The sequence below is a fragment of the Eucyclogobius newberryi genome, unplaced genomic scaffold (genome assembly GCF_026437365.1).
Source record: "Eucyclogobius newberryi isolate DKJ021-1_F unplaced genomic scaffold, fEucNew1.0.hap1 SCAF_1, whole genome shotgun sequence".
NCBI lineage: Eukaryota > Metazoa > Chordata > Actinopteri > Gobiiformes > Gobiidae > Eucyclogobius > Eucyclogobius newberryi.
The window spans coordinates 30,486,439-30,508,369 of NW_027315723.1; the positions used below are offsets into that span (position 1 = coordinate 30,486,439).

At 47.0% G+C, this 21,931-nt stretch overlaps 2 protein-coding genes across 2 annotated transcripts; both read left to right on the forward strand.

Annotated features, from left to right (window-relative positions):
• The first annotated feature begins 18 nt into the window (after positions 1 to 18).
• Positions 19 to 13,879, forward strand: LOC140358554 (solute carrier family 22 member 2-like). The gene is made up of 11 exons (XM_072443470.1): positions 19 to 469; positions 1,084 to 1,187; positions 1,337 to 1,491; positions 7,759 to 7,927; positions 9,169 to 9,283; positions 9,874 to 9,977; positions 10,443 to 10,657; positions 11,464 to 11,572; positions 12,323 to 12,435; positions 12,500 to 12,599; positions 13,529 to 13,879. Exons 1-11 carry the CDS (start codon positions 62 to 64, stop codon positions 13,614 to 13,616), a joined length of 1,680 nt encoding a protein of 559 aa, XP_072299571.1. The 5' UTR covers positions 19 to 61; the 3' UTR covers positions 13,617 to 13,879.
• Positions 13,880 to 14,401: 522 nt separating this feature from the next.
• Positions 14,402 to 20,854, forward strand: LOC140358564 (solute carrier family 22 member 3-like). Its single transcript, XM_072443481.1, has 12 exons — positions 14,402 to 14,809; positions 15,302 to 15,349; positions 15,445 to 15,548; positions 16,804 to 16,958; positions 17,214 to 17,382; positions 18,443 to 18,560; positions 18,634 to 18,743; positions 18,818 to 19,032; positions 20,082 to 20,190; positions 20,382 to 20,494; positions 20,562 to 20,661; positions 20,782 to 20,854. Exons 1-12 carry the CDS (start codon positions 14,450 to 14,452, stop codon positions 20,843 to 20,845), a joined length of 1,665 nt encoding a protein of 554 aa, XP_072299582.1. The 5' UTR covers positions 14,402 to 14,449; the 3' UTR covers positions 20,846 to 20,854.
• Positions 20,855 to 21,931: the final 1,077 nt, after the last annotated feature.

The window sequence follows — 21,931 nt, forward strand, 5'->3', positions numbered from 1 at the left end:
ACGAGCAGAGGCTGTGGGGCAAGAGCTTCAGTCTGCAGCGGGACACGGCCACAGCAGGACCATGACCACTTTTGATGACATCCTGGAGGAAACGGGGAAGTTTGGCCGGTCTCAGAAGCGCATATTCGCCCTGTTCTGTCTGGTGTCCATGCCGTGGGCCGGGATCTACGTGGGGATAGTGTTCCAGGGCTTCACGCCGGAGCACTGGTGCCGGCAGCCCGCGGTGCAGCAGCAGAGGGAGGCGTGCGGGTGGACTCTTCGGGACAGCATCAGGAGGAGCGTCCCGATGCTCAACGTGTCCGGGGAGCTCCAGCCCAGCTCCTGTCTGCAGTACGACGTGGAGCTGAACCGGAGCGCTCTGAGCTGCGAGCGGGGCCAGGAGCTGCTGGACCTGAGTCAGAGCCCCAGGAGCAGCTGCAAACATGGCTGGGAGTACGACTACGAGGGCCGGCAGTCCTTTGTCACTGAAGTAAGTATGGGACATGGATTTAAACCACTTCCGCTTTAACCTTTAAACCACAATAGACATGATTCTCCTGTTGTTGCACGCACTGTTTTGCAAGAACTCCTAAATTTAAGCCAGACCCAACCCTGGATAAATCAACACTTCAGAAGGAGCCTGTCAGTGCCTGTGGAAAAAGCATATTGTCAAAAAGCTTATTATTCTGAAAGCAATAAATGTACTTAAGTGATTTAATAATTCAATTGCCATTCTCTGTTTTCAGATGCCCTTCTTTTACTCTTTTACCTTTTACTCTTTCAGTGTAAGAGTTCAGTAAAGTTTTGATTACACAGGTGACCTTTGTGCTTCTTGCACCTCATTCAGATCAGAGTCCATTATTATTTTGGTGGTCTGTGGAAATACCAATCTATGTATAAGCTGATGTTTTGTTCTTCACATTAACTCCATATTGCACCAGTTAATCTTATTTGAGTTGTTTCCCCAAATATTTTTTGCTCTTGAGTCATTTCTTGGACCATTGTGAAATAACGGTGCTCATACGTGGGTACTTAGTTTGTGTACGCTCCCATCTTTGACTGATTTGGCCTGACTCTGGATGGTAATTGTTGCCTTTGTTCCAGTTTGACCTGGTGTGTTCAGATGCTTGGCTGGTGGACATGTTTCAGGCCACTCTCAATGTGGGCTTCCTCATCGGGAGCATTGCTATCGGATACCTGGCTGACAGGTAAAGTTGTATTGCGACTTAAGTTTAAATTGCATTTAACAATACTTGTTACTATTAAAATCAACAAATGATGAAAATTTGTGATCGTGTGAAATTAAAAACTATATCCCACAGTGTATCTAATAAAGACTCAAACACATTGTGCGCAGGTTTGGCCGTAAACTGTCCTTTCTGATGTCCAACCTGCTCAACGGGATTGCTGGGATCCTGGTTGCCGTGGCGCCGAATTACGTGTCCTTGCTAGTGTTCAGGGCGCTGTATGGCTTCGGGGTGAAAGGAGGCTGGGTGGCAGGATACGTGCTCAGTAAGAGAATGACTAACTATTTGCAGCTTTTCAATCACAGCGGGCTTTTCTTACCAGTCGCAGGGTAAACAAGGATACACTTTTCATCCTTTTGATAACAGTAAGTACATGGATCAGAGCGGGTTTGGGTTGTAAAATAATGATCAAAATTGACTTTAGATTACACTAAATGAAACGACGCTAAAGGACACACGGGTTCATTCCAGGTCTATGACGGAAGGTGTAATTCAACTAATTCACTCATTTTAATAAATAGTTTCAACATATCAAGCAAGCTCAGATTCAGTTGTACCACAGTAATCACAGTTTGTGCATCGGTATGAGTCTTTTAAAAGTTCCGTGGGTCTATGGTCAAACCTTATTAAAGAGCGCGACAATAACTACCTAATAGTAACGTGGAGCGACCTGCAGGGACCCCCGAAGTGCGTAGGTCAGAAGCAGAAAAACGTGCATAAAGTGCATTAAAACAACATTAAAACAAGATTCACAAACTAGGAACTTTCTTCTGTGATAAGGTGCAACATGAAACGACAATATAATAGCAAAATGTATACAAATTCACAGGCTAGGAACTTGCTTTGGTGATTCGGTGCAACATACAACAATGAACAAGATATATCAAATAAGGCATGTGTTAAAGAAAAAACATTTACATTGACTTTTAAGATCAAACTAAACTTCTGCACACCAAATGTACAGTTACAATGACAGATGCAGTGCAGAAAGTGGCTGGTGTTGAAGTGTTCATGAGTCCAACGACGGAAAGAAACTGTTCTTGTGGCGGGAGGTTCTGGTCTGTAGCCTCCTGTCTGAGGGGAGGGGCTCAAATAGTTCACATCCACACACCTGGATGACATTTGGGGGGGGGGGGTCCACTACCTCCCTGAAGGGTCAGCACTAGATCATACACTCCCAACTCACGGAAGTCCGAATTTGAAAGTTACAGAATCCAATATGGTGGCGACATACGAGGTTCCACTCTCACTCCGACCTTTAATTTTTTTTCGTGTGTGACTTTTTTAACTTATAGATTACACAGTCTAGTTTGTTAAACAATTTTCCCTCGTCTCCTAACTACTGCAAAAGCTTGGAGTTAAGGGTTAAGGGTTAGGGTGAGGGGTTAAGGTTAGAGGTAAGGTTAGAGTGAGGGGTTAAGGGTTAGGGTTAAGGTTAGGATTAGGGGTGAAGGGTTAAGGTTAGGGGTGAGGGGTTAAGGTTAGAGGTAAGGTTAGGATTAGGGGTGAGGGGTGAAGGTGAGGGGTTAAGGATTAGGGGTGAGGGGTTAAGGTTAGGATTAGGTGTAAGGGGTTAAGGGTTAGGGTTAAGGTTAGGGTGAGGGATTAAGGGCTAGGGTTAAGGTTAGGGTGAGGCGTTAAGGGTTAGGATTAGGGTTGAGGGTTAAGGATTGGGGGTTAGGGTTGGGGGTTAAGGGTTAGGGTTGGGGGTTAGGGTTGGGGGTTAGGGTTGGGGGTTAAGGGTTGGGGGTTAAGGGTTGGGGGTTAAGGGTTAGGGTTAAGGTTAGGATTAGGGGTTAGGGTTGAGGGTTAAGGATTGGGGGTTGGGGTTTAAGGGTTAGGGTTGGGGTTTAAGGGTTAGGGTTAGGGTTGGGGGTTAGGGTTGGGGGTTAGGGTTGGGGGTTAGGGTTGGGGGTTAGGGTAAAGGGTTAGGGTTAGGGTTAGGGTAAAGGGTTAGGGTTAGGGTAAAGGGTTAGGGTTAGGGTAAAGGGTTAGGGTTAGGGTAAAGGGTTGGGGGTTAGGGTAAAGGGTTAGGGTTAGGGTAAAGGGTTAGGGTAAAGGGTTAGGGTTGGGGGTTAGGGTTGGGGGTTAGGGTTAGGGTAAAGGGTTAGGGTAAAGGGTTAGGGTAAAGGGTTAGGGTAAAGGGTTAGGGTTAGGGTAAAGGGTTAGGGTTAACCCTATACTACGTGTGAAGTGGAACAGACTGTAATGCAGTGAAAAAAAGCTTTTTAGAGAGAGAAAATGATTACCTGAGTTGTATCAGCAGGACCAAATTTGGACTTCCGTGAGTTAGGAATGTATGATCTAGTGCCAACCTCCCTGAAGGTAACAATATACACCACACCCAAACTGGCATCGCTTCTGAGCCGCCTCTTCATCGTGCACTCACTTGGCACGTAGAGCGAGAGTAGATGAAGTGTCCTTAGAGTCCCGGTGAGAACTTCTTACACACACAATATGAATCTATATGAACGTTTACAACATCCAATTTCAAAACAGCTTATGATACAAACCATGGACTTCATTCCTCACACTGTTGCTCTTCCTCACACTGCTGCTCTTCCTCACACTGCTGCTCTTCCTCACACTGCTGCTCTTCCTCAGTCACACTGCTGCTCTTCCTCAGTCACACTGTTGCTCTTCCTCACACTGCTGCTCTTCCTCACACTGCTGCTCTTCCTCACACTGCTGCTCTTCCTCAGTCACACTGTTGCTCTTCCTCAGTCACACTGTTGCTCTTCCTCACACTGCTGCTCTTCCTCACACTGCTGCTCTTCCTCACACTGCTGCTCTTCCTCACACTGCTGCTCTTCCTCACACTGCTGCTCTTCCTCACACTGCTGCTCTTCCTCACACTGCTGCTCTTCCTCAGTCACACTGCTGCTCTTCCTCAGTCACACTGCTGCTCTTCCTCAGTCACACTGCTGCTCTTCCTCACACTGCTGCTCTTCCTCACACTGCTGCTCTTCCTCACACTGCTGCTCTTCCTCACACTGCTGCTCTTCCTCACACTGTTGTTCTTCCTCACACTGTTGCTCTTCCTCACACTGTTGCTTTTCCTCACACTGTTGCTCTTCCTCACACTTTTACTCTTCCTCACACGGTTGCTCTTCCTCACACTGTTGCTCTTCCTCACACTGTTGCTCTTCCTCACACTGTTGCTTTTCCTCACACTTTTGCTCTTCCTCACACTTTTGCTCTTCCTCTCACTGCTGCTCTTCCTCACAATGTTGCTCTTCCTCACACTGTTGCTCTTCCTCACACTGCTGCTTTTCCTCACACTTTTGCTCTTCCTCACACTTTTGCTCTTCCTCACACTGTTGCTCTTCCTCACACTTTTACTCTTCCTCACACTGTTGCTCTTCCTCACACTGTTGCTTTTCCTCACACTGTTGCTTTTCCTCACACTGTTGCTCTTCCTCACACTGTTGCTCTTCCTCACACTGTTGCTCTTCCTCACACTGTTGCTCTTCCTCACACTGTTGCTTTTCCTCACACTTTTGCTCTTCCTCACACTTTTGCTCTTCCTCTCACTGCTGCTCTTCCTCTCACTGCTGCTCTTCCTCACAATGTTGCTCTTCCTCACACTGTTGCTTTTCCTCACACTGTTGCTTTTCCTCACGCTTTTGCTCTTCCTCACGCTTTTGCTCTTCCTCTCACTGCTGCTCTTCCTCACACTGCTGCTCTTCCTCGGTCACACTGCTGCTCTTGCTCACACTGCTGCTCTTCCTCACACTGCTGCTCTTCCTCACACTGCTGCTCTTCCTAATTCACACTGTTGCTCTTCCTCAGTCACACTGCTGCTCTTCCTCACACTGCTGCTCTTCCTCACACTGTTGCTCTTCCTCACACTGTTGCTCTTCCTCACACTGCTGCTCTTCCTCACACTGCTGCTCTTCCTCACACTGCTGCTCTTCCTCACACTGCTGCTCTTCCTCACACTGCTGCTCTTCCTCACACTGCTGCTCTTCCTCAGTCACACTGCTGCTCTTCCTCAGTCACACTGCTGCTCTTCCTCAGTCACACTGCTGCTCTTCCTCACACTGCTGCTCTTCCTCACACTGCAGCTCTTCCTCACACTGTTGCTCTTCCTCACACTGCCGCTCTTCCTCACACTGCTGCTCTTCCTCAGTCACACTGCTGCTCTTCCTCACACTGCTGCTCTTCCTCACACTGCCGCTCTTCCTCACACTGCCGCTCTTCCTCACACTGCTGCTCTTCCTCACACTGCTGCTCTTCCTCACACAGTTGCTCTTCCTCACACTGCTGCTCTTCCTCACACTGCTGCTCTTCCTCACACTGTTGCTCTTCCTCACTCTGTTGCTCTTCCTCACTCTGTTGTTCTTCCTCACACTGCTGCTCTTCCTCACACTGCTGCTCTTCCTCACACTGCTGCTCTTCCTCACACTGCTGCTCTTCCTCACTCTGTTGTTCTTCCTCACACTGCTGCTCTTCCTCACACTGCTGCTCTTCCTCACACTGCTGCTCTTCCTCACACTGTTGCTCTTCCTCACACTGTTGCTCTTCCTCACACTGTTGCTCTTCCTCACTCTGTTTTTCCTCACTCTGTTTTTCCTCACACTGCTGCTCTTCCTCACACTGTTGCTCTTCCTCACACTGCTGCTCTTCCTCACACTGCTGCTCTTCCTCACACTGCTGCTCTTCCTCACACTGCTGCTCTTCCTCACACTGCTGCTCTTCCTCACTCTGTTGTTCTTCCTCACTCTGTTGTTCTTCCTCACACTGCTGCTCTTCCTCACACTGTTGCTCTTCCTCACACTGTTGCTCTTCCTCACACTGCTGCTCTTCCTCACACTGCTGCTCTTCCTCACTCTGTTGCTCTTCCTCACTCTGTTGTTCTTCCTCACTCTGTTGTTCTTCCTCACACTGCTGCTCTTCCTCACACTGCTGCTCTTCCTCACACTGCTGCTCTTCCTCACACTGCTGCTCTTCCTCACTCTGTTGTTCTTCCTCACACTGCTGCTCTTCCTCACACTGCTGCTCTTCCTCACACTGCTGCTCTTCCTCACACTGTTGCTCTTCCTCACACTGTTGCTCTTCCTCACACTGTTGCTCTTCCTCACTCTGTTTTTCCTCACTCTGTTTTTCCTCACACTGCTGCTCTTCCTCACACTGTTGCTCTTCCTCACACTGCTGCTCTTCCTCACACTGCTGCTCTTCCTCACACTGCTGCTCTTCCTCACACTGTTGCTCTTCCTCACTCTGTTTTTCCTCACACTGCTGCTCTTCCTCACACTGTTGCTCTTCCTCACACTGTTGCTCTTCCTCACACTGCTGCTCTTCCTCACACTGCTGCTCTTCCTCACACTGCTGCTCTTCCTCACACTGTTGCTCTTCCTCACTCAGTTGCTCTTCCTCACTCTGCTGCTCTTCCTCACACTGTTGCTCTTCCTCACACTGCTGCTCTTCCTCACACTGCTGCTCTTCCTCACACTGCTGCTCTTCCTCACACTGCTGCTCTTCCTCACACTGTTGCTCTTCCTCACTCAGTTGCTCTTCCTCACTCTGCTGCTCTTCCTCACACTGTTGCTCTTCCTCACACTGCTGCTCTTCCTCACACTGCTGCTCTTCCTCACACTGCTGCTCTTCCTCACACTGTTGCTCTTCCTCACTCAGTTGCTCTTCCTCACTCTGCTGCTCTTCCTCACACTGTTGCTCTTCCTCACACTGCTGCTCTTCCTCACACTGCTGCTCTTCCTCACACTGCTGCTCTTCCTCACACTGCTGCTCTTCCTCACACTGTTGCTCTTCCTCACTCAGTTGCTCTTCCTCACTCTGCTGCTCTTCCTCACAGTGCTGCTCTTCCTCACACTGTTGCTCTTCCTCACTCAGTTGCTCTTCCTCACTCTGCTGCTCTTCCTCACACTGTTGCTCTTCCTCACTCAGTTGCTCTTCCTCACTCTGCTGCTCTTCCTCACACTGTTGCTCTTCCTCACACTGCTGCTCTTCCTCACACTGCTGCTCTCCTCACACTGTTGCTCTTCCTCACTCAGTTGCTCTTCCTCACTCTGCTGCTCTTCCTCACACTGTTGCTCTTCCTCACACTGCTGCTCTTCCTCACACTGCTGCTCTTCCTCACATTGCTGCTCTTCCTCACACTGTTGCTCTTCCTCACTCAGTTGCTCTTCCTCACTCTGCTGCTCTTCCTCACTCTGCTGCTCTTCCTCACACTGCTGCTCTTCCTCACACTGCTGCTCTTCCTCACACTGCTGCTCTTCCTCACACTGTTGCTCTTCCTCACTCAGTTGCTCTTCCTCACTCTGCTGCTCTTCCTCACACTGTTGCTCTTCCTCACACTGCTGCTCTTCCTCACACTGCTGCTCTTCCTCACACTGCTGCTCTTCCTCACACTGTTGCTCTTCCTCACTCAGTTGCTCTTCCTCACTCTGCTGCTCTTCCTCACTCTGCTGCTCTTCCTCACACTGCTGCTCTTCCTCACACTGTTGTTCTTCCTCACACTGCTGCTCTTCCTCACACTGCTGCTCTTCCTCACACTGTTGCTCTTCCTCAGTCACAGAGCTGGTGGGCGTCGAGTTCAGGCGCACAGTGGGTGTCGTGTACCAGATGTTCTTCAGTGTGGGGATCCTCCTCTTACCTCTGCTGGCTTACTACATCTCCAACTGGCGCTGGCTGCAAGTGGCCTTCACCGTCCCATACATCCTCTTCCTCTCGTATTATTGGTGAGGAAGAAGGATTTCATCTTATTTTCCTGAAGCCACTTCAGTGTAATGTTTCACAACTCGCTCTTTCTCTTTCGCTCTCTCTCTCTCATTCTCGCTCTCTTTCGCTCTCTCTCTCTCGTTCTCGCTCTCTTTCGCTCATGCTCTTTCTCTCTCTCTTTCTCTCTCTGTGCATCTCTCTTTCTGTAGAAAAAGATTCCGTTTTAGTCATCTGGACACTGTTGTTTAGAAAAACAAAACAACTCTAATCCTAGAGTCATTCTCAATCTGCAGATCGAGTCATGTGTTAAAGGAGCGGGAGACGCCCTGGTCATTCTGATGCTACTCGAGTACTCTGTGATGAGGGAGCAATGTGGCTTTTAAGATACAAAGAAGAGTAGTCTCAGGTGAAACTTTAGTAGAGACTGTTTACAGTTTCACCGCAGTTCCCAGCACAGTTCTCTCTCTCTCTCTCTCCCTCCCCCTCTCTCTCCCTCCCCCTCTCCCTCTCTCTCTCTCTCTCCCTCCCCCCCCCTCTCTCTCTCTCTCCCCCTCTCTCTCCCTCCCCCTCTCCCCCTCTCTCTCTCTCTCTCCCTCCCCCCCTCCCCCTCTCTCCCTCCCCCCCTCTCTCTCTCCCTCCCCCTCTCTCTCTCTCCCCCTCTCTCTCTCTCTCCCTCCCCCTCTCTCTCTCTCCCTCCCCCTCTCTCTCTCCCTCCCCCTCTCTCTCCCTCCCCCCCTCCCCCTCTCTCTCTCTCTCTCTCTCCCTCCCCCCCTCTCTCTCTCTCTCTCCCCCTCTCTCTCCCTCCCCCTCTCCCCCTCTCTCTCTCTCTCTCCCTCCCCCCCTCCCCCTCTCTCCCTCCCCCCCTCTCTCTCTCCCTCCCCCTCTCTCTCTCCCTCCCCCTCTCTCTCTCTCTCCCCCCCTATCTCTCTCTCCCCCCTCTCTCTCTCTCCCCCTCTCTCTCTCTCTCCCTCCCCCTCTCTCTCTCTCCCTCCCCCTCTCTCTCTCCCTCCCCCTCTCTCTCTCTCTCCCCCCCTATCTCTCTCTCCCCCCTCTCTCTCTCCCCCCCTCTCTCTCTCTCTCCCTCCCCCCCTATCTCTCTCTCCCCCCTCTCTCTCTCTCCCCCTCTCTCTCTCTCTCCCTCCCCCTCTCTCCCCCTCTCTCATTTCCTGTATGTATAAACCCTTCCCACAAACCCACAGGTGACTCAACACAAAACCCTGCTGTATGTCCCACTGCTCTTTACATTGTGCTGTTGCTGTAGGTTCATCCCAGAGTCTCCTCGATGGCTCCTCTCTCAGAACAAAAAGGAGAAAGCTGTGGAGATCACCAAAGCCATTGCCAAAGAGAACGGGATGACTCTGTCCAAGAAGATCGAGGTACAAACCGCTGGACTCACAGCTGCACTCACAGTCAGGCCAAGGGCCCTGTCGGGGGGGGGGGGGGGGGCAGAGGCCACACACCAGGAGGGAGATCGCCCTACATCCCTGAAACAACAATTACATTCAATTGATTTGGTCACAATTAGCAAAATAAAAGACTGTAGTTATTTACGTAGCAGAGAACAAATGATCCCGTCTGTGTTCTTATGTATGAAACGTGCTAATCCTGTTGTTTAAGCCACTATAAACATGGCCTGAAATGCACTGGATGCTTGTATTTGTTCATTATTAATTTCAGTCTCAAAACTTTATGCTCCTGGATATGTTTAAGAGCTTAAATATGAAGTGTATATCTATGTGTAATACTATTTATTATTATGGTTTCACGCAGTAGCTCAAATCCATCCATACAAATAAAATAGTATAACAATGAAGATTATAGGCAGGAATAATAATTTGTTGCTTAACGTTCTTTAAATTGACAGCTTTATTATTATTATTCATTGTAGTATTATTATATTATTATTATGAAATAGAATAGTTCTTCAAATCGGCTCGACTAATTCTAACTCTCCACATTCCTGCAGTCTTTGGCAGACGATAACGCAGACCAATCCAGCACTGCCTCCTTCATGGACCTGATCCGCACTCCCAAAATGAGGAAACACACTTTCATTCTCAGCTACAACTGGTATGTTTTATCCATCATCACCATGGTAACGGTGCACGGTAAATACGCCAAGCTTTTCTCACCAAGTACCACTTCGGAAAATATACGACCAGGTCCAAACCAGGTCTATAAGAAGACTTTCCCTGGTCCAGACGTGACCACAGTTTACAATAGTTTGTACTCGACATAAGAGAAACTGTAAAATATTATTAATTGAATAGAAGTAAAAAGTCATAGTTTTGGCCTTATACTTATATTTATATTCTTATACTTGCACTTATACTCCGGAGCGACTTATATGTGATCTCATTTGTCATTTTCACACTTACAACTGGATTTCATACTCCAGTGCAACTTATATATGTTTTTTCTTCTCTATTATGCTTTTTTTGGCTGGTGCGACTTATACTCCAGTGCAACTTACAGTCCGGAAAATACGGTAGAATACAGAAGAATCCACATTATTGCGGTTACATTTCCCCACAGGTTCACCAGTGCAGTGGTGTACCAGGGCCTGATCATGAGGCTGGGCATTTTAGGAGGAAACGTGTACATCGACTTCCTGATCTCTGGTCTGGTGGAGTTCCCCGCCGCCCTCCTCATCCTTGTCACCATCGAGAGGATCGGCCGACGACTCCCTTTTGCCACAGCCAACTTTGTGGCCGGAGCGTCTTGTTTCATCACAGCTTGTATTCCCGACAGTCAGTCCTGCTCACTTAATCATGCATTCCTAAAGTAAAAAAGATTACACTGTAGTTTTCTCCTTTGACATGAACACTAAAGATTAGCTCTTTGTCACAACATCTCTATCTCTTTTTATGTACTTTGCCCAGAGGTGTACATTATTGACACAAATGATGATTTTCAGATTATATTTTAACAGCGCATCAGGAATGTGCTCAAATCTGATTCAAGTATCAAAATTATGAATGGACCATAACATGAGCCACAAAAGTGCAGAAATATCACTTTATACCTTGTTTTGGGAGATTACGCAAGTCATTTCTCTGCCTATTATCTTTATTAAGCTTATTTATGTTGTTTTTATTCATTCTAATATTAGAATAAATACTTTACATTGTAATTTTGCTCATCTACTGAACAACAAGTGTGATATTCTGACTTTTTCAACATATTGCATGATCTCCCGCCCTAACTTTGATGTAGACGATCGATCGAGGCCTCTTGCAGTAGCTTCAGTCATCCTCTAGGGGGCCTTAGAGGATGATTTTATTACTTCGCGTTACTTTCTGAACCCACAACTACCAGACAATTACACATTCTAAAGCATGAACTAGTATTTAACTGCTGCTACAACAAACGTATCTTGCGACTGGAGTAAATGTCCTGTCCTTTTGAGTAAAAAGTGTGTTTATTAGAATGGAAGTAAGCTTTAGTTGACAGTCTTTACATCTTCAAGGTCACTTCAAAGTTGAGTCAATTATTCACGTTAAATGTTTTTAAGTTTTATACACATTTACCACCGTTATGTGAACATTTCTTTCAGGCATGTTTTGGTTCAAGACAGCGGTGGCTTGCATTGGTCGTCTCTGCATCACAATGACCTTTGAGATGGTGGTTTTTGTGAACACCGAGCTCTACCCCACATTTGTCAGGTAAAACAGTAGTTATAGTTCTGAATAGTAGGCCTGTGATGGGATGAATACTTGAAGAATACATTTAGTTACAGCAGGGGTGTTCAAACCTTTTTTCACCGAGGGCCGCATTTTAAAACTTATACGGAGCAGAGGGCCACAAACAAACAGAATTAGAATCAGAATCAAAAAAGGTTTATTGCCAATGAAAAGAATTCACAAGCATTGGAACTTGCTTTGGTGATTTGGTGCAACATAAAACAGACAGTGAAGTAAACCATTCGAAATGTTGCATTTGACATAGTTTGGATGAGCCTCCACACCTTCAATACGACTTGGAACATTAATATTACGTTGGTATAACATCAAAATGTTTGAATTTTTCAAATTTTATTGTAAAAAGTACTACTTTTTAACAACAAACATTTGGCCCCCGGCCACAGTGTGGACACCCCTGTGGAGTTACAGCATATTAACAGTTACCTGGTCCAATCAGAGCACCGTATTCCGAATACTTGGAATACTTTTACAGTAAAATGCTTTATGTTACAGCATAAAAACAGGATTAAACAGCTTTATTTGGATGACACTGTGCATTATACATATATTTATCACATCAGAAGAAAGAGCTGTGTGTATTTTGATCCGGTACTGCATTGTATGGGAGAATTGTACCAGAATAAGATAAGATGAGCCTTTATTTCCAGAATACAGTTACTCTAAGGTACTGTATATATTTAGTGTCACTGTGTCCTTCTCTTCTCTGTGCAGGAACTTTGGCGTGTCCGTGTGCTCCACGCTGTGTGACGTTGGGGGCATTGTGGCCCCGTTCCTGCTCTACAGATTAGCCGTGATCTGGCTCGAGTTGCCCCTCATCATATTTGGTATTTTCTTGTAAACGTGTGAAACATTTGCCGCCTTGGCCCTGATGCTGGTGTTGGTCCTCAGGCTCTCTGGCGATCGTGGCTGGTGGTCTGGTGCTGCTGCTCCCCGAGACCAGAGGAGTCCCGCTGCCCGACACCATAAACGACATCGAGTTCCCCAAAAGGTCTCGTCTTTGGCTTTATTTATAAGACCAGTAAAAATCACATGACTCGAATGATCAAGTCTATGATCAACTCTATCATCAGATCAGGTTTGCCTGTGCCTGTGCCTGCATGTCTGCGCGCGCCTGTGCCTGTGCCTGTGTGTCTGCGTGCGCCTGTGTCTGCGCCTGTGTGTCTGCGCGCGCCTGTGTGTCTGCGCGCGCCTGTGTGTCTGCGCGCGCCTGTGCGCGCCTGCGCGCGCCTGTGTGGCGCCTGCGTGCGTCTGTGCGCGCCTGTGTGTCTGTGCGCGCCTGTGTGCGCCTGTGCACGCGCCTGTGTGTCTGCGCGCGCTTGTGCGCGCCTGTGTGTCTGTGCGCGCCTGTGCGTGCCTGTGTGTCTGTGCGCGCCTGTGTGCGCCTGTGTGTCTGTGTGTGTGTGTGTGTGTGTGTTTGTGTTTTCCATATTAGTTTGGCCTTTTTTGTGTGCATAATTTTGCTTGTCAAGACCTGCTCAGGTGTGAATAACCAGAAAGAAATCAGATAATGATCAGATTTCTGGTGTTCGTGGAAACAAAGCTGCTGTACATTTTATTAGTACTTTATTTAAAAGGGACAGAACAGAGCGAATTGCCACATAAATAATAGTAACCGCTGCCATTTCTAAAGGCAAATTTGCAGACCTGGCCCCTGAAATACACATTTACTACAGTGTCTGCTTCTACAGGGGACTGGTGCAAATCTTACTTTCATCATTTCTACTCTGTCGGTCTCAAAAGAACTATTAAGAGATTAAATAAATCTATTCTAAATTGTATCATTTTTAAACCAGCTCCAGAGGCAGGATTTTATAAAACATTTGTAAAAACCAGTGTAAAGATCATTCCAGACGTCAAAATTAAATATTAGAACGTGACATTTGCCTGTGAAATAACAATATTTTGTCTTGTATTCAGGTTGAAAGAGAAAGAAAAGAATGTCCCGCTGCTGGACCTGCTGCCCCCCAACGACGCGGCGAACGACAAACCCCCCGCAGAAGTGTAATCATCTAAATTAACTCAAATTATTTACTTCCGTTAGGCCATGAAACCCAGTGCTGTTGACCTGACAAATTGAGGTTTAAAACTCTACAAACAAACCGCTCTGTAATCACTTCTGGGCATTCCAATTCCTGATATTCATTTGCGACCGTTTGTACTGGGAACCAAAACCTCACCATTTTTAAAGCTTTAAACCAGCTCTGTTTAACGGTGGCCTAATGTTACTGGTGAAAAGTGAGAGGGAAATCATTGTTAGCAGATAAAGACACACAACAAATCATTTCAAATTAGTAATACCTTTTATATACGAGGCCCTTTGTCAGTTCTGTTTATATTTCTTCAAGTTCAAACCCAAGAATAATGATAAAACTGAAAGGGGAAATGATAGAAAACGTGTTGTCTATAAACCTGATACTGTCCTCTGTCACTATAGAGACAATACAGTTAAATAATGTAAAGTACTGTACTATTTATTATTACTTCAATAAACTATTGGTTCACTCCAATACATATGTGGTAACTATGTGGTGGTCAAGTTCTTTCTTTGTCTCCTTCTAAATGTCGCCGTGTTGCCATTGCACATACATAACGTGTCACATGACCTTTTCATCATTGTCAATATGATCTGCAAAAACAAATTGTACAACGCATCAAGCGAGGACTTGTCTGAGCTCATTCTCAGATGTTCTCATAATGGTTGAGCAGACGTGTTCTTACAAAGTTGTAGAATAATCACGTGCTCTTGGTTGAACTTCATCAAACAGTAACAAGGAGGGCCCCGTGTCGCTGTAGATCTTCAGCAGCCGCAGTTCTGTCCCGCTCAGTCACTTTGCAGAGATGCTGAGCTTCGATGACGTCCTGGTGGAGGTGGGACCCTTCGGACGGTCCCAGAAGAGGTTCTTCTTGCTGCTGTGCCTGGTCTCCCTGCCCATGGCCTGGGTCTACGTGGGGATAGTGTTCCAGGGCTTCACGCCGGAGCACTGGTGCCGGCAGCCCGCGGTGCAGCAGCAGAGGGAGGCGTGCGGGTGGACTCTTCGGGACAGCATCAGGAGGAGCGTCCCGATGCTCAACGTGTCCGGGGAGCTCCAGCCCAGCTCCTGTCTGCAGTACGACGTGGAGCTGAACCGGAGCGCTCTGAGCTGCGAGCGGGGCCAGGAGCTGCTGGACCTGAGCGGAGCCTCACTCGCCCGGTGCAAGGTGCATGTTTGTGCTCTAGTATCTTCTGGATGACATTTGTAGTGGTACTTTCACAGACTCTAATGTAAAAGCGTGTTACAGACAATTACTTATTACATTTACCAGTCTTTTGCCGCGTGCTGTGTCTTATAAAACAATGCATTTACTTAAAAAGAAGAAAAAGACCATATGATATCACCTATGCATTTTATTTGGAGTTTTACTGTACGAGAACCTTGAATTAAAATTCTGGTAAACTGAGTACTGGGAACCTAAATGTCACAATCGGTACAGATCCTCTAAAAAGTACATCCTGTCAATCATTTTGCATGTCATGTCAAATGTCACTGTTACTGTTACTGTCCCTGTCTGTGCGTGAAAGGTAATGATCAATGAAGCCGCTGACTCCACACTCACTTGTTTCAATCTTTAATCTCTGTGGAAGACGATGCCAAACATAAAGGTTTACACACAAAAGGCCCTGAGTGTTTCTTTTTTCTTCTTCTTCTTCAGAATGGCTGGGAGTACGATTATGAGAACAGGAGGTCTTTTGTCACAGAGGTGAGACAACATTACCACGTGCCCTTTCTGTGCAACATAAAGTCTGCTGCACCTGCGTCCATCACTTTACAGTTGTGCGTCTTGTGTTGCTGCAGTTCGACCTGGTGTGTGCAGATGCATGGATGGTGGACATGTATCAGTCCACGCTTAACCTGGGCTTCCTCTTGGGCAGCTTTGTGTTTGGATACGTCGCTGACAGGTCGGACGCCATCAGTCCTGTTTACATTGTGTCATTGTGTTCGAGTAACACATTATCACGTGCTAAGATAATCATTTATTGTCTCTCCAGAAGTGTGTCTTGGGACTGAAGACGACACCAAACTTTACATTCAATATCCACCAGATATACTGCAATGTTTAAAGGTGCCATAACATGCTTTTTAACGTTTCGTAGTCTATCCTAAGTGTAATAATTGATAATAATAAGGGTTGTGCAACACCCTTAACATAATAGTTAAGAAATATCACCCAGACCTCAGACCCCCTCATCAACCCGGAAATGCAGACGGCTTGGTTTGATATATTGGGTGAGGGGGGATGGTGACGCGTGCCTGTGGTTATGACACGGTCTTGCCCCACCCCCGTCAGTTTGGAGATTCGCGGAAAGGAGATAGTCTGTAATATAGCTAAAAACTGCGGGAATCAATCAAAAAAACACTCTGGGTACATTTATGAAGCACAAATAGCAATGTAAGAAGGTTAAAAGCTCTGAAAAGTCGATTTTGCATGTTATGGGACCTTTAAAATGAAGTTGACACGTATTATAACCTGTCCTGACTGACCCTTACTCACCCTTACTCACCCTTACTGACCCTTACTGTCCCTTACTGACCCTTACTGACACTTACTGACCCTTACTGACCCTTACTGTCCCTTACTGTCCCTTACTGTCCCTTACTGACCCTTACTGACCCTTACTGACACTTACTGACCCTTACTGACCCTTACTGACACTTACTGACCCTTACTGTCCCTTACTGACCCTTACTGACACTTACTGACCCTTACTGACCCTTACTGTCCCTTACTGTCCCTTACTGTCCCTTACTGACCCTTACTGACCCTTACTGACACTTACTGACCCTTACTGACCCTTACTGACACTTACTGACCCTTACTGTCCCTTACTGACCCTTACTGACACTTACTGACCCTTACTGACCCTTACTGTCCCTTACTGTCCCTTACTGTCCCTTACTGACCCTTACTGACCCTTACTGACACTTACTGACCCTTACTGACCCTTACTGACACTTACTGACCCTTACTGACCCTTACTGACCCTTACTGACCCTTACTGACACTTACTGACCCTTACTGACCCTTACTGTCCCTTACTGACACTTACTGACCCTTACTGTCCCTTACTGTCCCTTACTGACCCTTACTGACCCTTACTGACCCTTACTGACCCTTACTGACCCTTACTGACCCTCTGTGTGTCCCTGGTGCAGGTTTGGCCGCAGGTTGTGTTTCCTCGTGTGCAACGTTCTCTGTGTGATTTGCGGCGCTTCTATTGCTCTGGCCCCGAACTTCCTGTGCGTCCTCCTGCTCCGGGCTGTGCTGGGGCTCGGGGTCAAAGGCAACTGGATGACCTGCTACGTCCAGTGTGAGGAAAACATTCTTCCAGCTACAAATTGTAGTACTGCTGCTGCTAGTTTATCATTTCAGATAGAATACTACCTGAAACGTTGAATACCTGCCATAAAATGTGTTTTGTGACATATTCTGATACATGGTCCAATCAGAGCCCTGCATTCTGAATACTTAGGATACTTAAACATACAGTATATTAGGCTGTGTTTTGTTCCGATGAGGTGCTGAAGCCTCCTGAGATCTCCTCTTGTTCCTCTTGGTCCTGCAGTGACAGAGATGGTGGGTTTAGAGTCCAGGCGTCTGGTGGGCATCCTGTACCAGATGATGATCAGTGTTGGCATGGTGATGCAGGTGCTGCTGGCCTACTACATCACAGACTGGCGCTGGATTCAGGTGGCCTCCCCGGCTCTGTACGCTCTCTTCATCTCCTACTACTGGTGAGGCCAGACTCCAGCTCCGTGTGAACCTCTGCTCTGAGAAAGTGTCTAAACATTCGGGTCAATTCAGTATGAGACCTAAACATGGGCCGGTCTCCTGCTGGTGCCAGAGTCAGGACTAAACATGGACCGGCCTCCTGCTGGTGCCAGAGTCAGGACTAAACATGAACCGGCCTCCTGCTGGTGCCAGAGTCAGGACTAAACATGGACCGGCCTCCTGCTGGTGCCAGAGTCAGGACTAAACATGGAGCGGTCTCCTGCTGGTGCCCAGAGTCAGGACTAAACATGGACCAGCCTCCTGCTGGTGCCAGAGTCAGGACTAAACATGGACCAGCCTCCTGCTGGTACCAGAGTCAGGACTAAACAAGGACAGGCCTCCTGCTGGTGCCAGAGTCAGGACTAAACATGGACCGGCCTCCTGCTGGTGCCAGAGTCAGGACTAAACATGGACCGGCCTCCTGCTGGTGCCAGAGTCAGGACTAAACATGGACCGGCCTCCTGCTGGTGCCAGAGTCAGGACTAAACATGGACCGGCCTCCTGCTGGTGCCAGAGTCAGGACTAAACATGGACCGGTCTCCTGCTGGTGCCAGAGTCAGGACTAAACATGGACCGGCCTCCTGCTGGTGCCAGAGTCAGGACTAAACATGAACCGGCCTCCTGCTGGTGCCAGAGTCAGGACTAAACATGAACCGGCCTCCTGCTGGTGCCAGAGTCAGGACTAAACATGGACCGGCCTCCTGCTGGTGCCAGAGTCAGGACTAAACATGGACCGGTCTCCTGCTGGTGCCAGAGTCAGGACTAAACATGGACCGGCCTCCTGCTGGTGCCAGAGTCAGGACTAAACATGGACCGGTCTCCTGCTGGTGCCCAGAGTCAGGACTAAACATGGACCGGCCTCCTGCTGGTGCCAGAGTCATTGGTGCATTTCATTTTCATGCAGCTAAAATCTGGAACTGTCAAATCTAGGTTAAAACATAAATGTGCATATGACTGAATAAGTTTAACTGCACTCTTCTCTTTTAACAGTACAATGATTATTTATTTGTGTGTATTTCACAGGCTGGTTCCTGAATCCCCGCGTTGGCTCCTCTCTCAGAATAGAGCGCCCGAAGCTCTGCAGATCACCAAAAAGATGGCGAAGGAAAACAAGCAAAAGCTTTCCGACAAAAGCCTGGAGGTATCACACACCTTGAACATTTCATATTTTGAGATTATGATATGATTTGATTTTGACTTCCTATGGACACCAGTCCTTCGAGGCGCTGATGGATGAGCCCGGCGACGTTCCCTCCACATCTCTCCTGGACCTGTTCAGAACGCCCCGCATGAGGAAGCACACGTTCATCCTCATGTTCAACTGGTCAGAATGGTCGTTTTTGTGTGTTTTGTAATTCTTCCAAATGTCGGTTCTAGCCCCCGATCCTCGCTGCCCAGGTTCACCAGCGCGGCAGTGTACCAGGGCCTGATCATGCGGGTGGGAATAACCCGAGGAAACGTGTACATGGACTTCCTGATCTCTGCTCTGGTGGAGTTCCCCGCCGCCCTCCTCATCCTCGCCACCATCGAGAGGATCGGCCGCAGACTCCCTTTCGCCACAGCCAACTTTGTGGCCGGCGCGTCTTGTTTTATCGCAGCTTGTATTCCCGACAGTAAGTTACTTTTGCAGAACAGTTTGTGTCACTTTTCCTGTCTGACGCTGCTGGAGGTCAAATAAGCACACTAGCAGCTGGCAGGCATCCGTGTGTTTATGTTAAAGGTGCGAGGGCGTGGCTTTTAGAGCTGTGAAAACGCATTAAAAAAAGAAGACGAACAGACATATAATCTTGAAATGCAATTTAAAATAATAACAGATGAAAGAACATGGTGAATAGGTGAACGTATGCTAACGTAACACCTTCAGCTACATGACGTATGCTAACGTAACACCTTCAGCTACATGACGTATGCTAACACCTTCAGCTACATGACGTATGCTAACGCTAACACCTTCAGCTACATGAGGCACAGACAGAACTGTGGTAAGTGTCTGGTATGTTAACGTAACATATGAACAGTTATTCAGATAACTATAGTATAAAGAACATGCTAACAAGTTTACCAAAGCATCAGTTTTACCCCAAATCACTAAATCCATTGAATTCTTCTTCCTCTGTGTCACTTCTGAACAACTCCACAAACTCCAGAGGTAGAGGAAGTGCTGATTCTTCTTCTGTGTCGTTTAGAGCCTAGAGCGCCCTCTTGTGGTTGTCAGTGTGAAAATAATGAATAATATCACATATAAGTCGCTCTGGAGTATAAGCACCCCGGCCAAAACTATGAACTCATAGTCCAGAAAATACGGTAGATTACAGAAAAGCAAGATATTGCGCAACACTCTTGCGAAATGGGTTTAAAATGACCATTTCCCCCACACAATGTTTCATTCTGTCCCTGTTTCTGTGATATTGAAGAGTGAATTAAGCAGGTTTGACTTTGTTTTAAAGAACAAAAGGCGATCGTACTTTGATTATTGTCTGAGTAAATGCTTTCATAATGTGCGCTGCAGTTTCCCTTAAGCCCAGGTCGAATCTCAATCATCTCGTAGTGCTTTTTACTTGGTTAAATGACGGTTTAAAAGTCGATAAATACATGATTACAAACTTCACCACAGCGTCTGGTCCTGCCTCTTGCATATACTGTATCTGTTTTCGTTTTGCAGGTTTGTCCTGGTTCAAAACGGCCGTGGTCTGCCTCGGACGCCTTGGAATCACCATGGCTTTCGAAATGGTGGTGTTTGTCAACTCTGAGCTGTACCCCACATTCATGAGGTGAGGCGTGTGCAGTTGTGGGACGGGGATGGAAACGATTGCACGGGTCAAAGTTCTTCCACAGTTACCATTTTGGCTTCACCGAGATGTAAGGTCTTGGTCGGTTCTGTTGTGTGAAATGTTTTTAAATATGGAGGGCATTATCAATGGTACTTGAAAGTTAAATGTTGCTTTGCTGTGTTCTTTCACAGAAACTTCGGCGTGTCCGTCTGCTCCGCTCTGTGTGACGTCGGGGGCATTTTATCTCCATTCATTCTTTACAGACTCGCTGCTCTGTGGATCGAACTGCCTCTCATCATCTTTGGTACGTTTCTGTGTAAATGCGGCGTGGTCTTTGACTCGGTGAAGACGCTGCGTGTTCATGTCTACAGGGGCCATCGCGGTCATAGCTGGAGGCCTGGTTTTGCTTCTGCCCGAGACTAAAGGCGTTCCTCTGCCGGAAACTATTGACGACATAGAATTCCCCAACAAGTAAGAGTCGTTCCAGGTTTTGAATATTGGAGCTGATCTAATTGAGCTCTTTTTGAGTGAGATCGGTTAAAACATGAACATTTTGTGATTGACTGTTTATTGCTTTATTTGCTCATTCAGAAAACACAATCCTCAAATGGAAACGCTGAACCCTGCGGCATCAGACACGAATGTGACTGTGTGATCAGGATCTACTTTACACATGACTGGGACTGTGTGATCAGGATCTACTTTACACATGACTGGGACTGTGTGATCAGGATCTACTTTACACATGACTGGGACTGTGTGATCAGGATCTACTTTACACACGAATGTGACTGTGTGATCAGGATCTACTTTACACATGACTGGGACTGTGTGATCAGGATCTACTTTACACATGACTGGGACTGTGTGATCAGGATCTACTTTACACATGACTGGGACTGTGTGATCAGGATCTACTTTACACACGAATGTGACTGTGTGATCAGGATCTACTTTACACATGACTGGGACTGTGTGATCAGGATCTACTTTACACATGACTGGGACTGTGTGATCAGGATCTACTTTACACACGAATGTGACTGTGTGATCAGGATCTACTTTACACATGACTGGGACTGTGTGATCAGGATCTACTTTACACATGACTGGGACTGTGTGATCAGGATCTACTTTACACACGAATGTGACTGTGTGATCAGGATCTACTTTACACATGACTGGGACTGTGTGATCAGGATCTACTTTACACATGACTGGGACCGTGTGATCAGGATCTACTTTATACATGAATGTGACTGTATGATCAGGATCTACTTTATGCACAAATGGTATCTAGTTTCCACACTAATGGGACTGTGTGATCAGGATCTACTTTATGCACAAATGGTATCTAGTTTCCACACTAATGGGACTGTGTGATCAGGATCTACTTTATGCACAAATGGGACTGTGTGATCAGGATCTACTTTCCACACTAATGTGACTGTGTGATCAGGATCTACTTTATGCACAAATGGTATCTACTTTACGCACGAATGGGACTGTGTGATCAGGATCTACTTTACACATGAATGTGACTGTGTGATCAGGATCTACTTTAAACACAACTTTACGCACGAATGGGACTGTGTGATCAGGATCTATTTTACACATTAATGTGACTGTATGATCAGGATCTACTTTACACACAAAATGGGATCTACTTTGCCCACAAATGGGACTGTGATCAGGATCTACTGTACACAAAAATGTGACTGTGTGATCAGGATCTACTTTA